Below are 15,823 nucleotides of genomic sequence, written 5' to 3' on the forward strand. Positions count from 1 at the left end.
CTGTGTGTAAGAGGATGATAACTTACTTCACAATTTTGGTATTTCACATTTAGACTAGAAGTTACTTATGAGTAGAATAGATTTGTCTGAGTGATTGCAATATGCCTGCCACAACAAAATTCCAGCCTTTGCTGGACATCTTCTAAAACTATTGTGATAGAAATAAATACATTTTTACCTAGATATAAACTTGCTTCACACTTACATTGCAAATTTAAAAATTGTATCGTACTATTTAAACATTATCACTTACGTATTTTTCTCAGTGCTAGAAGAATAGAATTTGCTTTGGTTTTGTATCAGATTCAGTTGTTAACTCTTATTTAAACCATGATCTTAAGGAATTTAACATTTTTAAAATTGTCTTTAAAAACAGCATCCTAGAGCCCTGAAGTTTCAGAAGGGAAGACTAAAACTAAAAGAGTAAGAGGCAGTATAGAGCTGGCCAGCTTGATTTGACTTGCAAGTACATATGGAAATGTTGATTATATTGGTTGCAAAGGTCATAAAATCCCATTCTCAGGAAGAAAAAAAAAAAAGAAATGGCTGTTGTCAGCCTGTCAAGTCTTGCAGTATTCTGTTTTTTTGTCTCATGCAGTTCACTTTTAATGTGAAAACTAGTTCCACTGAAAACATATATTTGCATAATTTGCATAGAGCTGCCCTAACAAAAAAGAAAATGCAAATCATGTTTGTTTAAACTTGGCAAAAAATATGTAGGTATCTTTTTATTGCTACAAAAACTACGTGAATGTTATAACTTAGTTTTACTCAATTCAGGATAGTAAACTGTGTCTTTGATAAAGCTGTGGTTTTTGCATGAAGCAAGTGAAGCCTGTTGTGAAAAAAAACTAGATTGATGGTTGGTTATCTTAGCCAACTTTGCTCGTTGTTGTAAAGGTATTTAGCAATGCCTTCCCACAGCAGGCATTTCAAAAAAAAAAAAGATTGCTTCACCCTATTCCGTAGGTAGCCTGATGTCTGTTGTAGGAAAATTAATTACTCTTCATAGAACGCTAAACTTTACCTGGAAACAATTCTGTTGAATCATTAGTCCTCATTTAATATCTGAATAGTTCCTTCCTCTCCTATGGTGGTGGTGGTGTGTTGTTTTTGTTGTCCTCCCCTTGGGCCTTTTAAGAGATTTAAGTAATACTTGGGAGCTAGTGGCACAAAGGTCATGAAACTGATTCTACATTTACTTCAGATGGGCAGTCTTGTATAGCTCGCCTGCAATGAGCTTCCCTGTGCTTAAGGGGAGGAATGAATCCCTCTTGGCAGACTTCTTAAATTTATCACTGTCTTTTAAATCTCTCTTTTATAAAAGCATGGGGGTTGTGGGTTTGTTTTTGTTTTGTTGTTCTTGTTTTGTTTTTATCTTGCTTTTAAGGACTTGGAGAGGAAGAGTTGTAAGATAGAACTGGCTTTGCATTTTTAAATGCCTGATTTTCTTAAATCTTAGGGAGCATATTCACTTCTAATGTATGTGTCTAGTGCATTTGATTTCAAAGCATGCTATGTGGCATGTTTAATGAAAGTATTTGGGTAACAGCAGGAAAATAAAGAAGTGAATTAAATACTGTACAGGAATATTTACAAACTCTGTTTTTAAATCTCTCTCATCATTTCATTCAAGCATTATGATCAAAAAAAAAGTTTCTCCTGTTTTTTTGCTCTCCCCCTTTCCCCCCAAAATGAGCCAGAGAAGTGTCTGTAAGTGGTAGTTTGGAATAGTTTGCTCTGCTCTGTTTAGTTAGATTTCCAAAGACTGATACATCCAACCTGTCTTTATTCCCTGGTAGGGTTGGAATCCATTTGTTTGCTGTCAAATTTGAAAGAGAATTCCAAAATGTTTCATGAGCATACCTGACTGCAAAACATGCATTTGTTTCATTGGTTGTGAGGAAAAAGCCAGTAGTGTGCACCCAGCACAAAATTCATGCAGAGGAGGGATCTAATTGCAGTCTTCCTGCAGAAGGGCTCCCACTAGAGTGAACAGTTGATAAAAGGAGATCAAGCACCAGCAAACCGGGCTCAACATGTTTGCGTAACAAGATTACTTTTCTGTGTTTGAGTAAACACATAAGTTAATGGCTTTCCGTATTTGTGTGTATCACAGAAAACTTTATATTAATGAAACTTAGTTGCTTCCATATGTAAATGTACCAAAAGCAGATGGATTTTGTTGTTGTTCACAAAACCAGGCCTTGCCAACATGCTTACATCTCACAATTGGTATTTATTAACATTCAGTCAAAGGCACTAAAATCTAGATGCTTTAAAGCTTTTATATCATGTTCCGTGGCTGATCTGATTTTGTCTTGCTTTTCTTTCTGTTCACTTTTGGAATATAGTCGTAACAATCACATGTAGTTGCTGAGAGAGTACTCCACTAGTAAAAGGCAGTTTTTAACATATGCTTCTTTCAATAGATGACTTTACAGTAAGATGAAGGTCTAGTGGAGTAATAAGGAGGAGATGATAGCAGATATCCTCCATGCCCCAGTCAGGTTACTCAACACACATTTTTAGTTCTGTATTGCCTTCATCCCAGGACACCAGCCAATGCCCAAATACTCTGCTTTAATGAAACCTGTTGAATTATTTAACATTTATTATATGACAGAAGTAGTATTTATATAAATTATATCATTTCTGGGAATAAACCTCTCTTTGTTTTACTGTCTTTGTTTCTTTAAATAAAGCAAGCCAGTAAATTGAAAATTTGAAAAATGTCATTGTTATGTTTTGGCCCCCAAGTGAAGTTTAAGGGTCTGATTGAACTTTGCTGAAGTGCAAGGAAGTGAGAGAAGGCTTTTAGTTAGATTAAGCAACTATGCACATTGTTCTACAGTGTGTAAGAGGCTTGATTTTTGAACAGTTTAAAAATTATGTTTTATGTAAATAACTCTCTCTCAAAAAAATTAGCATTCATATCTACTTTGTTTGAAGAAATTTACAAATCTTTTATTTAAGGTCTATTTTCCCTCTCTTTTGGACATTTTACCAAAGGCAGACAGTAAAAACAGTTAACAAATAGTAAAATTTTCGATTTGATTATGTGAAAAACTCAGAATTTCATATTTTTTATATAGGCTCTGTGGGATAATATGTCAAGAGTAAAGTTTGGGAAACGTTTACGCTTTGTACTAGAAGCACGTATGCCAAGAAACTCCACAGCAAATCAAATTTTAACTATATTATCTTTGTTATTATGGAAATTATGACTGCAGGTATTTTTTTTTTTGTAGCTTACATAAAGGAAGTGCCTGGTGTTTTGGACCAAGTGTGCTGTATTGGCTGGCAGAAATAAGTTTGGAGTTAGGACTGGTTTAACTTTTTTATTTTTTCTTTCTCAGACTAATATTGAGTAATCTCTTCTTAGATTTAGCATGGTTTGACTACTCAAAAATGGGAAGTTATTTTATATATTACAGTTTATAACCATATGTAAATGACATTATATTTTTATATACTAAGATGCAACAAGATGCTAATTCAAGCAGTTCTTTACACTTCTCACTGCTTGAGAGTTTATGCCCGTATAAAAACATGCAGTTCAGTTTGTAGCTCGGTCAATAATTCTTCCACAACACTCTCTCCAAATGTTAAAAAGAAAAACAACAAAAAACTGTCCCATCTAAATTGCTATTTTCCATCCACTTGTCTTATTTTTTTCCTAGAATTTAATAGTTATTTGAAATAAGTAATTATTTCTGTCTTAGCTGTTGCATCAGCAAGTAACCCAGGAAATTACACTTCATTTTCTGATTTGTCTTTCCTATTACAGGCAAGCTCAAATCTCTTGCTTCCTGCGCCATCATCACTGTCACCACACTCCAAGCTAAGACTGCCGAGCACTCTGAGCACTCCACTGAATCCTCTGTATGCTTTCACAGCTAAAAGTGGTATGTTTTTCTTCATTTCCTAGAGAGAGAGATCAAATAAGTAATAACTTCTGCTAGGATTTTTCTTCTGTCTGTATAAACTTCGCTTTGTAGCTCTTTCAGGGAGTGGCCAGGTTGTTATGTGATATTGTTTATTATGGAGTGCAGTGTGATACTGTCCCATACTGATATTTGTTCCTTCATAATGTTCATTTTCTTTTATATGTATGCTTATTAATGCTGTAAGTTCCCAGAACAGTGTGTGATTGCCAGTTTTTCTTAATTTAACATTTTGTTTTGAAGTATCTTGAGCACAGACACTGCAAAACAATGAAATCATATTTTTAAAAAGCGTATGTATTAATAGAGGAAAACAATAATAAGAAAAGCATTTTACTTACGAGCAGTAGTGCTCAGTAGTCTGTTTACAGTTGTATTTAATTTATATTTAATTTTTCCTAAAACAACGTGTTCAAAGATTTTGAGAAAAAGGGTAAGCAATCAACCTCCACGTTTTTGTGATACGTAACTACTTTGATAATATCTTGTTGCATTGCTAATCATTATGTTTAACAACAAAATAGATAATTCCATATGCTTTTTTCTTTTTTTTGGGAACCTATGAAGACAGGAAATTGGAACCTTAGTTTCCAAGTGTTTGTTTTTTTGTTTTGTATCCTTCAGAAGAGTGAAAAGAAGTCTAGGGGAACAAGGGAATATATAGTGAACTAGAAACAGGTAATAGAGATTTAAAATGTTGATAGTACAGAAAATAATAGTCTCTAATTATATAGAATTATCTCATAACGGAACATAATTTGCAAATCATGTTATGATTACATTTTGTGTTTTTTTTAAGAATGAGTCCTTAGCATGGACCACTAGATTGACCAGTAGTTTCACAATCACTCTCAGCCACAGCACAAATGGTCAGCTACCAATGAACTTGTGCATTTCCATTTTTCTACCTTAAGAAAAAATCCATAATAAGCATCTGCTGTGAAATAGATATTATTGTTTCCAGCATATGAAAATCTTATAGAAAGAGCATACATATTCTATTTTCTACATATTTTAAATAGAATAGATAGAATAAGTGGTTAAAATAAGTGGACTAGCCATTTGAAGGACATTAACATTATATCCATTTGACAACTTAGTGTGTAATATTGCTCAAGCCAGTGTCTTGAAGCTTGCAGAAGCACAGATAAATGTGTTGATGGCAACTTCTTAAATAGCATGATCAAATGTAGATATGTGCTCTAGATGTTTATGCATGCTTCCAGAACGGTTGTTTCCAATAACTGATTAATACTTTAACACGATCTTCAGATATAGGGTATTAATTATGGAAGAGAAGTATAGAGAAAAGAGGTAAATTTTAATGGTCTTTCACCAGTCAGTGAAAGCAGTGAGAAAATGAAGATTCCTAGGGGAAAAAGACCATGAAAAGTCTAGTGGAGCATAACTGAAATAAATTTCCTGTAAGAAAATCTTAACAAATCCTAAATGATTTTTCTGTCATTTTGGTGTCCTTCAAGTTCTGCTGCTGCGAGAGAATTGTTTTTATTGAAATGTATGAGAAAGCTTTACTTATTTAGTTTATCTTTCCCCATTTCTTATTAAGTGTGAAGATAGGTGCTCATGTTTGTAGCTGTTAACTGTCAGTTTAGTTTTACTTCTGAATAATATAAAAACTGTAATATATATACTTCTATATATATAAATGTATAACATATGTAATATATATAATAATCTTCTATATAATCTGTACTAAAACAGATCTACTCGTGTATGGAGTCTGCTGGAAGCACAAAATTTTTTCGCATGTTGGTTTCGTTTATACACCGTATATGTTTTTTGTATCATAAAATAATACATTATCAACTGCCTCTAATACAAGGATCCTTAATTTTAGTCCAGTGAATGGTTACATATTCCTGAGTGCTATGTAGGCAGTTATTCTGTCTTCCTTCTCATGCTCCCCATCAACTTTTTGCTGTGTATCTAATGCTTTTCAAAGCAAAATGTGGAATTTTAATTACAGTGAACTCTGTAAAGGTAGCATGTAATCCTACTAGCAATCTTTTTAGCTATGTAACTGGTGTATGTTCTTGCTCTACTAACTTAACATTGTAGTTGATGTCTTGCGATATGGACAGTGTAGTAGCTTGGATGCATGCAGCACTTTCTTCTTTTAACATGACAATTTAATTGTCTAGGTCTTCCAATAGGTAGAAATAGTGGAAGGAATGAGGATCTACGTTTGTGATTTATTAGTGATAGCAGTAATACTGCAAATCTTTCCTGAGTTTTAAATCTTACTGTATCCAGATATATTTGTAGAAATAGCTGTAAATGATTTTATAGGATTTCAATTGAAAGTAACATTCATTACTGTGTCATTAAACATGCATGCTTATTTAACAGATGGGTTCTGCGCCCTTTCAAATATATAGTATATTTTAGCTTTACTTAAAGTGCACACTTTCACTGTATGTAGGCTTTCATGAAGCCCATAGTTCTTGTTTTGTTCTGCTTCTTGCCTTCCTCACTTCCCCCAAGATCAGTTATCTCATGGTCACTGAGGTAGGACTGCTTTTGTCTCCAGTCAGTTCTGCTTTATTAATTGTTATCAGGGTCAGAGATGCAGCCCACCTTAGCCTGTCTAGCATCTGTATCAAAAAGTTGTCCCCAGCACATTTATAGAATCATAGAATATCCTGAGTTGGAAGGCACCCACAGGGATCATCAAATCCTGCTCAGGTTCCGCACAGGACCTCCCAAAAAATCAGACCATGTGTATGAGAGCGTTGTCCAAACATTTCTTAAACTCTGATCGGTGCTGTGACACCTGCCCTGGGGAGCCTGTCCCAGTGCCCGACCACCCTCTGGGTGCAGAACCTTTCCCTAGCACCCAGCCTGACCCTCCCCTGTCCCAGCCCCATGCCGTTCCCTCGGGTCCTGTCGCTGTCCCCAGAGAGCAGAGCTCAGCGCCTGCCCCTCCGCACCCCTCGTGAGGGAGCTGCAGGCCGCCATGAGGCATCCCCTCAGCCTGCTCTGCTCTGGGCTGAACAAACCAAGGGACCTCAGCTGCTCCTCGTACGCCTTGCCCTCTAGACCCTTCACCACCTTCATAAGCCTCCTTTGGGCACCTTCTAGTGGTTTTACATTCTTATACTGTGGCACCCAAAACTGCACAGAGCACTTGAGGTGAGGCAGCACCAGAGAAGAGAGGGACAATTTCTTCCCTTGACTTGGCTAGCAGTGCCATGCCTGATGCACCCCAGGATACAGTTAGCCTATGTTGGCTGTGACCAGTGGCCACATTGTCTTTCAGGCGTATTTTGAAGAAGTCTGAATTGCTTGTAGCCTATGTTTTTGTCTTTTAAGCAGATATAAAATGGTTAAAATTTTCTGTGAGACGCAGGGTCTATGATTGTGACCCTTCCTGCTGTTTAAAGAAAGCTTTATTCAGTTGCTCTTCTTGATCAGGCAGTCTATAGCAGGTACCCCCAAAATATCCTTCTTCAAAGCCTCAAAATTCTTACCTGTATGCTCTTGACAAAGCTGTCACCTACTCCATAAAAAAAAAAATCTAAGACTAAAAATCTTTGGTATCTACAATTGAGGTTTTACTCTCCTTGTGCTGTATAGCTCTGCTTACATTCATGCTTCAGTGCTAACTTTATTATACCTATCTTATAATGCTACTCTGCAGCACTACAGTGTGCTAGTGCAATTCCTGCCTTTTCCTTATCATGTACTCATCCTTGTATCTTCTTACAGTATAAGCCATTATCTAGTTGTTATTTTCTTAAATAAATAAGGAAGTAGCAAAAGCTACATCTTTCAATTATCCATTTATTGAGTGATATTAAAATCTCATTTTTTTGGTTCACTTCCTTCCCTCCTTAAGATTTTAAACATCTTTGCACAGAGAAATCACCTTCCTGCACTCAAAGGCATGGTTTTGCAGATCTGTGGCATACCATGAAAGAAATTAAATGCGTTTTTAGGCTTTGTTCAGCAGTGACTCTTCAGTAACTCCCACTGTGTTCAGGGTATGTTGTCTAAGATGAATTTTAGGCTATAAGTAATTGTAATTAGCAGTGACCCTAATTGTTAACTATGTGGTAGATTGAAACTCAACTATAGATATTACATAGATCTTTTGAGTAAAATTTTGACTTCAATAAAACTAGTTAATTAAACTTGCTTTTAAAAATCAATTATGTTATGTTCTAGAAACATGATGGTTCTTGTATCTTAAAGTCTCAAAACCAAAAAAACATAATGCTTTGGCAGGGTTGAGAACAATTAGAAATTTTCTCTCTGCTAACACAACTGACAGTCAAAGGTGTTTTCCACCTGCATAAAGCAAAAGCTTCAAAGAAGTCTTTCTTGCTCTCTGAAGATGTTAGCAAAATTGACTTCACATTTACGTCCTCAATTATATTTGATAAACTATTCAAAACGTACCTTTTCTGTCTCAACCAGTCCATAAAGTAAGTTTCTACACCAATTATCAAAAAATATTTATGCATTATCCAAATGCTCTTAAAATACTGTTCATGTTTGGGTTTGGGTTTTTTTTGGTTTTTAGAAGTAGGTAAAAAGGGTACATCAAGTAACAAAATTCACATTTTTGCAGAGATGCTGCAGAAATGTTGTTGGAAGTTAAACCCTCATATGTATGCTAGTGTGCTAGTGCACAAGTCTGTGGAACCTGATGAGATGCATCTGTGGGTCCTGTGGGAGCTGGTGGATGAAGTTGCTAAGCCACTGTTTATCCTATTTGAGAAGCCATTGCAGTCTGAAGTTCCCACTGACTAGAAAAGGGGAAACAACCCCTGTTTTTAAAAAGGGAGAAAAAGGAAGGACTACAGGCCAGTCAGTCTCACTTCTGTGCCTGGAAGGATCATGGAGCAGACCCTCCTGGAAACTGTGCTAAGGCACATAGAAAGTAAGGAGGTGATTGGTGACAGCCAACATGGCTCCACTAAGGGCAAATCATGCCCGACAAATTTGGTGGCCTTCTATGACAGGGCTACACTGTTGCTGGATAATGGAAGAGCAACTGACATCATCAACCTGGACCTGTGTAAACCATTTGACACTGTCCCACATGACTGCCCCTTGTCTCCAAATTGGAGAGACATGGATTTGACGGATGGACCCAGTCAGTGGATAAGGAATTGGCTGGGTGATCGCACTCAAAGAGTTGCAGTCAATGGTTCAATGTCCAAATGGAGACTAGTGATGAGTGATGTTCCTCAGGGGTCAGTATTGGGACCGGTGCTGTTTAACATCTTTGCTAGTGGCATGAACTGTGGGATTGAGTTCACCCTCAACAAGTCTGCTGACAACACCAATCTGTGTCACATGGTTGACACACTGGAGGGATGGGATGCCATCCAGAGGGACCTTGACAGGCTTGAGAGGTGGGCCTGTGCAAACCCAATGAAGTTCAAAAAGGCCAAACGCAGGGTCCTGCACCTGGGTCAGGGCAATTCCAAGCACAAATACAGGCTAGATGGAGAATGGATTGAGAGCAACCCTGATGAGAAGGACCTCGGTCTGTTGGTTGATGAATAGCTCAACGTGAGTATTTCTGGGCTGCAAGGTGTACTTGCCCAGAAAGCCAACAGTATCCTGGGCTGCATCAAAAGAAATCCGACTGACAGGTATAGGGAGGTGATTCTCTCCCTCTGTTCTGCTCTTGTGACACCCTACCTGGACTACTGCATTCAGCTCTTGGGCCCCCAATGTAAGAAAGACATGGATCTGTTGGAGCAAGTCCAAAGCAGGGCCATGGGGATGATCAGAGGGCTGGAGCACCTCTCCTGTGAAGACAGGCTGAGAGAACTGGGGTTGTTCAGCCTGGAGAAGAAGAGGCTTTGGGGAGACCTTATGGCAGCCTTTGAGTACCTAAGGGGGGCCTACAGGAAATCTGGAGAGGGACTTTTTACAAAGGCATGTAGTTATAGGACAAGGGGTAATGGCTTTAAGCTTAAAGAGAAAAGGGGGGGGGGGGGATAGGTTTAGATTAGATATAGGGACAAAATTCTTTACTTAGAGGGTGGTGAGGCATTGGTACAGGTTGCCAAGAGAAGTTGTAGGTGCCCCTGGAAGCGTTCAAGGCCAGATTGGATGGGGGTTTGAGCAACCTGGTCTAGTGGGAGGTGTCCCTGCCCATGGCAGCGGGGTTAGAACTGGATGGTCTTTAAGGTCCTTTCCAACTTGAACCATTCTCTAATGATTATATGATGATGGCATCCAGTTGCTAGAATTTCTTTGTTCTCAAAAGAGTACAAGAGAACTGGATAGAGACAAAGTGCAAGCTAAACACACAAATTGGATTTCAGCAAGTGTTAGCTGACTTATTTACCTGGCTTCACTGTAGGTATTTTTTTCAAGAGCAAAACATTAGGTCTAAAATGTTTATTGTATATGTCTGTGTGTTAATTTGAATGGGAACTCCCCTGGGCAAAATGGTCATTCATTTTAAGGTATTCTTATCTCTAACCTTTCCCTTAGGGACAGTAGTAAAGAGAACAGAGTAAGAATATATATATTTTTTAATTATTTTCTCATAGAGGAGTAAAAGAACTGAAAGATTTAACCTAAAATATTTTGTCAAAATTAATTTCCTTCTTTAAATAATAGACACATCTATCACAAGACTCTTCTTATGCCTCTTTTTTTCCTTTATAAGCTGTTTTGCTATACAATTTACATTTTGAAGGCCAAATACTTGAATATTGTGTCTCAGTTTCTTCAGTGTAAATAGATTACGAAGACTCGATTGTCACCTGCAGCCAACCTTTGCACATACTTCCTAGATTTTATTCCTTCTGCTCAGTCACTAGAGCAATTTAAGGATACTTTGCCTTACTTCGTAGCTGACTTTGGCAGTAAACAAAAATCAAGAGTACCAGGACACAGCCATGTCTTCACTGTAGCTCACAGGCTGCTCAGGAAATTCTGGCGGGGAAGGAACTTCCACAGAGCTCTGCAGCCCCCCCATGCTTTGCTGCCAGTATCAGTTGCCAATGTCAGAGTTTTGGCCCAAGGCACAAATACAGGACCTTATTTTAAGGTAGAAGAGCTGAGTGTTTACATTTACAAAATGAATAGTAAAAATGATTTTTTAATTTGAAAACAAAAGATGTATAAATAGATACATCTAACCACAAAAATGTTCCAACAGAATAGCAAAGACACAGAGACAAAACCATTAACATTAATGACAATCTAGTTCTTCAATTTTAAAAGGCTGGTTATCCAGTTTCCTCTATCTGATTGATAAGATGTTATAAATGTCAGAAGAGTTTGTATTTTCTAGTTAAACTTGCAAGAATTGTTTATACTGAGATCAAAGATACACATGTTCCTTTATTATATGTTCTTTTTCATGTTTCTTCTAGGCAAGTTAATTAAAATATTTCTCTAAAAATTACGCTAAATACAGAGCACAATAACAGTAATCTTTGAAGATTCCAAAAACTTTATCAGAAGAACACCATTTATATTTACTTGAAATTGGTGTATGTTAGGGTAATTACTGCTGTGCCTTCAGGGTAAAGGAAGTACTTTCAGCCAAATTATACAAGGGTGTGGATTAAATGAAGCATTACTCTCTGTTTGGCAGCAGTGGGTATAGATTGCAAAATCAGGGTGTGACGTAGTACTGTGGAAAGACTCTGCCAAAAATGATTTGGCCTGAGTGTGCCCTTACTTTCTCAATTATGTGGATCCTAAACCAACCAAATCTAATTAATTCCTAAGTAGAGACCTCTTGTTAACTGTTTTCAATCTGAGCTTGTCTGTATTTTTCTGAGCTATGGAAATGCAAGACAGCAAATATTGACAAAGTGCATGCTTAAATGAAATTCTAGCTGTTTTTAGAGGTGGAAACACTTCTTATGTCAAAGGGCTGTGCAGTAAAACATCAACTCTCTGTCCAGAAGAAAGTTCAGGTCAGCAAGGATGCTATCTGTGTAGCAATAAGCATGCAGGAATAAGGTGAGTAAATTCATCCTTATATGTATTGCTCTAGTACTTCAGTTCCAGTCATTTCCAGAGCAGTTGTAAGGACTATGCAAAGGACCCTGTGGCAGCCATGGTGTACAGGAGGGAGGCATCTCCCTTTCCTCCCCGAGGGCGCCAAGCTCCTTTGATTTTATTCTGTGTTTTGGCAAGCGAGCAAAAAACAAGTACACTTAAAAATCGCCTTATTTTTAAGATACATTTTCGATCCTTTGCATACATACTTTTTCAGCTTTTCTAAATATGCTTTGCTAGTTTTGTAGTTGTATTTTTATCTGTGTGAAAGAAATGTATTTTTATGGATTCAGGTATAACTTCTTTTATTCTCATTGTTGAAGCACCAAGTTCAGTGAGAGCCATCTTCCCTCACATTTTTTTTTTTAAAGTAATGACTTTTAAATTAACTATGGGAATCTGTGGACCATACTACAGTCTGCAATTTATTCATCGACTGTGGTACCAATATAGCTCATGGTAGGTTAGTACTGATTATTTTGGTCCTATAAAAACTGATCATAGGGGATGGTGGCTGGGAAAGCATTAGGAAAATGTACAGATAATTGAAAGTGTGTATGGGTGCATAACTTACGCATTGCCCATTGGTGTTGTCACACAGCTTTGTGACTGGTAATACTTACAGAGCTGGTCTCAACATGCCGCTTTGATCCAGAGTTTCAGCAGAGCCTGCCTCCTCGCTGTTAGCTTGCTCTCTTGCTCACTGGAAGTTTTAAGGAACAGTGACTCATTTGCTTGTTGACTCAAATGAGGTGGTAGAAACTCTTAAAACTCTGCATATCACTTCTTCATTTGGGAGTTTTCTGCAATCTTAAGGCACACTCAAGTGAAGAAAAGAACCTGTGGAATCTGTTCTTTACAGTTTTCCTCAAACAAACAATTTAGTGTTTCCTGGGTAGACCTCAGGCCTAGCTCCAATGTGCAAGGCAATCCTTCCGCAGAAGACTCTTATTCAGCCTGTGTAACAGATAGTATTTGAAATGTTGCATATCTCATCTGGAGGCTGGTTGTAGCATATGGCATCCCCATTCCCTATACTGTCCACATCTCCTGTTTTGAAAAGAGGGACACTGTCTCTACTTGAGCTGACTCTAATAGCATCTGGTACCTCACTGCTTTTTATTTTTTCTAGATTTGTTGAGGTCTGTTGCAGTGATACGTATATTGATACAGGTCTTCAGAATCCATGTAGAGCCTGACTAGCCGAAGGAAACAGACTACTGCAGCTAATATGCCAAAGAATGAAACAGAAAACTGTAGCCTACTTAGTTTATATTGAACATCTTTTGGTGTGATAAATTGACTACTAGCAGATGTTTTGAGAATTCTTTCACCAAGCTTCTGTTTGTCCCTATCCACCAGTAAAGCATAAGAAGCAATTCCCGTTTTCTTTTTTTTTTTTTCTGGCAAGGACTGTAACTGCTTAGTTTCACTTTGTAAGGTGTCATATTTTCTGTTGTTCTGGAGGTGAAGAGAGTAAATAGGCTGTGTTTCCCTGCTCTTTGCATCTTTGAATTTTCATTTTGGATAACTACATTTAAGCAGAGTTCACCATAATAATAATAATACTGTGGTCTTGCCCTTGAAGTGTCTTCTTTAAGGATGTCTTGAGCAGTGAGGTCTGTCACCTCTGTTTATTCAGGAGAATCTGTCCATAGAATCATGGAATCATTAAGGTTGGAAAAGACCTTCAAGACCATCTGGTCCAACCATCACCCTACCACCAATGTCACCCACTAAACCATGTCCCTAAGCACCAAGTCCAACCTTTCCTTAAACACCTTCAGGGATGGTGGCTCCACCGCCATTCTGGGCAAAAGAACATTGCATTGGCCGGGAATCGAACCCGGGCCTCCCGCGTGGCAGGCGAGAATTCTACCACTGAACCACCAATGCTAACTTCTTGATTTTACACGTCCCATTTGGAAGAACTCCTATTGTGAACCAGGTGCAAGCTAAAACCAACTTAGCTTTTATCTCTTAAGGACTCCAAGTCACACCGAATTCTTGGAATTTTTCATTCTAGAAATCAATTCAGAACCTTGGTTTTAGGCTACATATAGATCAGTTTGTGGTAGCTTTTCCCCTTTTGTGTGTATTCACTCAGTCTTAAAAGATTTTACAGCCTAACTTGTTGCTTCAGATTTTACTGCTTTTGTGTAAAAAACAGAACTAACAGGAGAAGACACATTTGTGCAGCTCTTGGAAAACCTGAAGTGCAGTGCATACCTATAATGCATGACTACAATATACCACATCATGTGTACCTTGACAGCAGTACTTTATCAGAAAGTTGTTTTCCTTGTGCTGAGGAGCATAAGGGACAGTTCTATCATTTTTATCTACTCATATACATAAAGGATCTTCAGCAATTTAAATTGTGGTTTGAATTAAGGATCTTTCTGTAAATCAGCTTTTCTTCGTACCAAAACAAATCCTTTTCAGGGTAAGTTCCAAGAATTCTGCGACGAGAACAAGGTGTGTCTGGAGTTGTCTGTATCACCAGTGCTTGAGCTGATAACTTGGCGTGTGCAAATGTGCAAAAACCATCTAGGAAGATCTAACAGCTATGTTCTTTTATGTGAAAAAGTTTAAGGTATATGCTTGCAGAGCTCCAAACTTTTAGTACAGTAGTAGGCAGTTTTCTGTGTTTTCTATGGTGCTTTGGTCCTTCCAATGGAACAAATGTTTGTGTATCAGTTAGCAGTGCTAAGTCAGTTTCAAAGAAACCCAGATATCTTTCACAGTGCATAATATATAAAAATGGGATACTTTTGTAGTAAGGTATGGAGAAGAATTTCCTGTCCTTGAATATTCAGACCTCAATAATGTATTTTTTCTTACTGATGAATATGAAAACTTAGTAGTTGCTGCTTTTATATGGATTTGGAGTTATTGGAGATGCAGTATGAACCATAGTCAGAAGTTATTTTAACTGACATTAGAAAAAAAGAGAATGTGTGATATAATTAACTGGTTATTGCTGAATTTCAGTTGCAAGAGGAACCACTCAGAGTAAATAACTTTTATTTTTCTTGTTTGCTTAATTTTCATTAAAGAATATTTTTTTCTCTCTAGTCAGGTGTGGTTGGATCATGACTATCATAACATGTTTTAGGAAAAAGATAGGCATATATCCTGCTATTTCCTGTCATTGCAGGAGAGTAAATTAATACAGCATAACAGAAGCAAAAATGCTACCAAAACCAAAAGTGAAGGTTATTTCTTCAGTGATGTGCATCCACAAGTGTAGGTGCTGCAGTTGCTCTATTCCTTGGATGTGTTTTTCTACAGGGTAACATCACAAGCTTTATTTAATATAATACAACACAAGTTTCTTTTTCAAATTGAATTTAGCTTTGTTTTTTTTCCTTTTAAATAGTTCTGATGAGCTTAGCAAAAATAGTAATTACTTTCTCAGGCTATCTGCAGCACTAGAAGAAAAATAACCCTTATTAATACGAAGTATGTGTCACAGTCTGCATTTTCCTTGCATCTTTATCTGCTATCTAGAACTTGTAAATAATATTGCCAATCTGATTTCAGAATGCTGATGTTATCTATAGAGGCTTATTGATGTTTGCTGTACAGTCACTTTCCGTTCTCTACACTGTAGAAAGAAACAACCGGGTACTATAACCCCTGTTCATTTTTCAATTGTATCTAATGCTATTATGATGTAAGGTTGTTATAAATTAGCACGTTCCTGATTAGCATGGATTCAATATATGTTCTTTACTTCAAAAGAATGCTCGGGACACGTGCTACTACTTGCATTGTTTATATATGGTACTGTAGAAACTTAACATTTGCAAGAAAAATGTGAGATGATGATTTGATAAGATTACTCAGAAATAATTAGGTGGGTG

General features: G+C 37.3%; 1 protein-coding gene across 3 annotated transcripts in view; it reads left to right on the forward strand.

Moving 5' to 3' along the window:
* The window catches only part of AHI1 (Abelson helper integration site 1), a 99,959-nt gene that overhangs the window by 50,115 nt on the left and 34,021 nt on the right, over window positions 1-15,823 (forward strand). For all 3 annotated transcript variants that reach the window (XM_080583722.1, XM_080583720.1, XM_080583721.1), the window contains exon 20: window positions 3,791-3,908. In XM_080583722.1, the coding sequence (XP_080439848.1) occupies window positions 3,791-3,908 (118 nt within the window). The remainder of the gene's footprint in view (window positions 1-3,790; window positions 3,909-15,823) is intronic.

The sequence above is a fragment of the Anser brachyrhynchus genome, assembly GCF_964034855.1.
Source record: "Anser brachyrhynchus genome assembly, chromosome: 3".
In the NCBI taxonomy this organism is placed as follows: Eukaryota; Metazoa; Chordata; class Aves; order Anseriformes; family Anatidae; genus Anser; species Anser brachyrhynchus.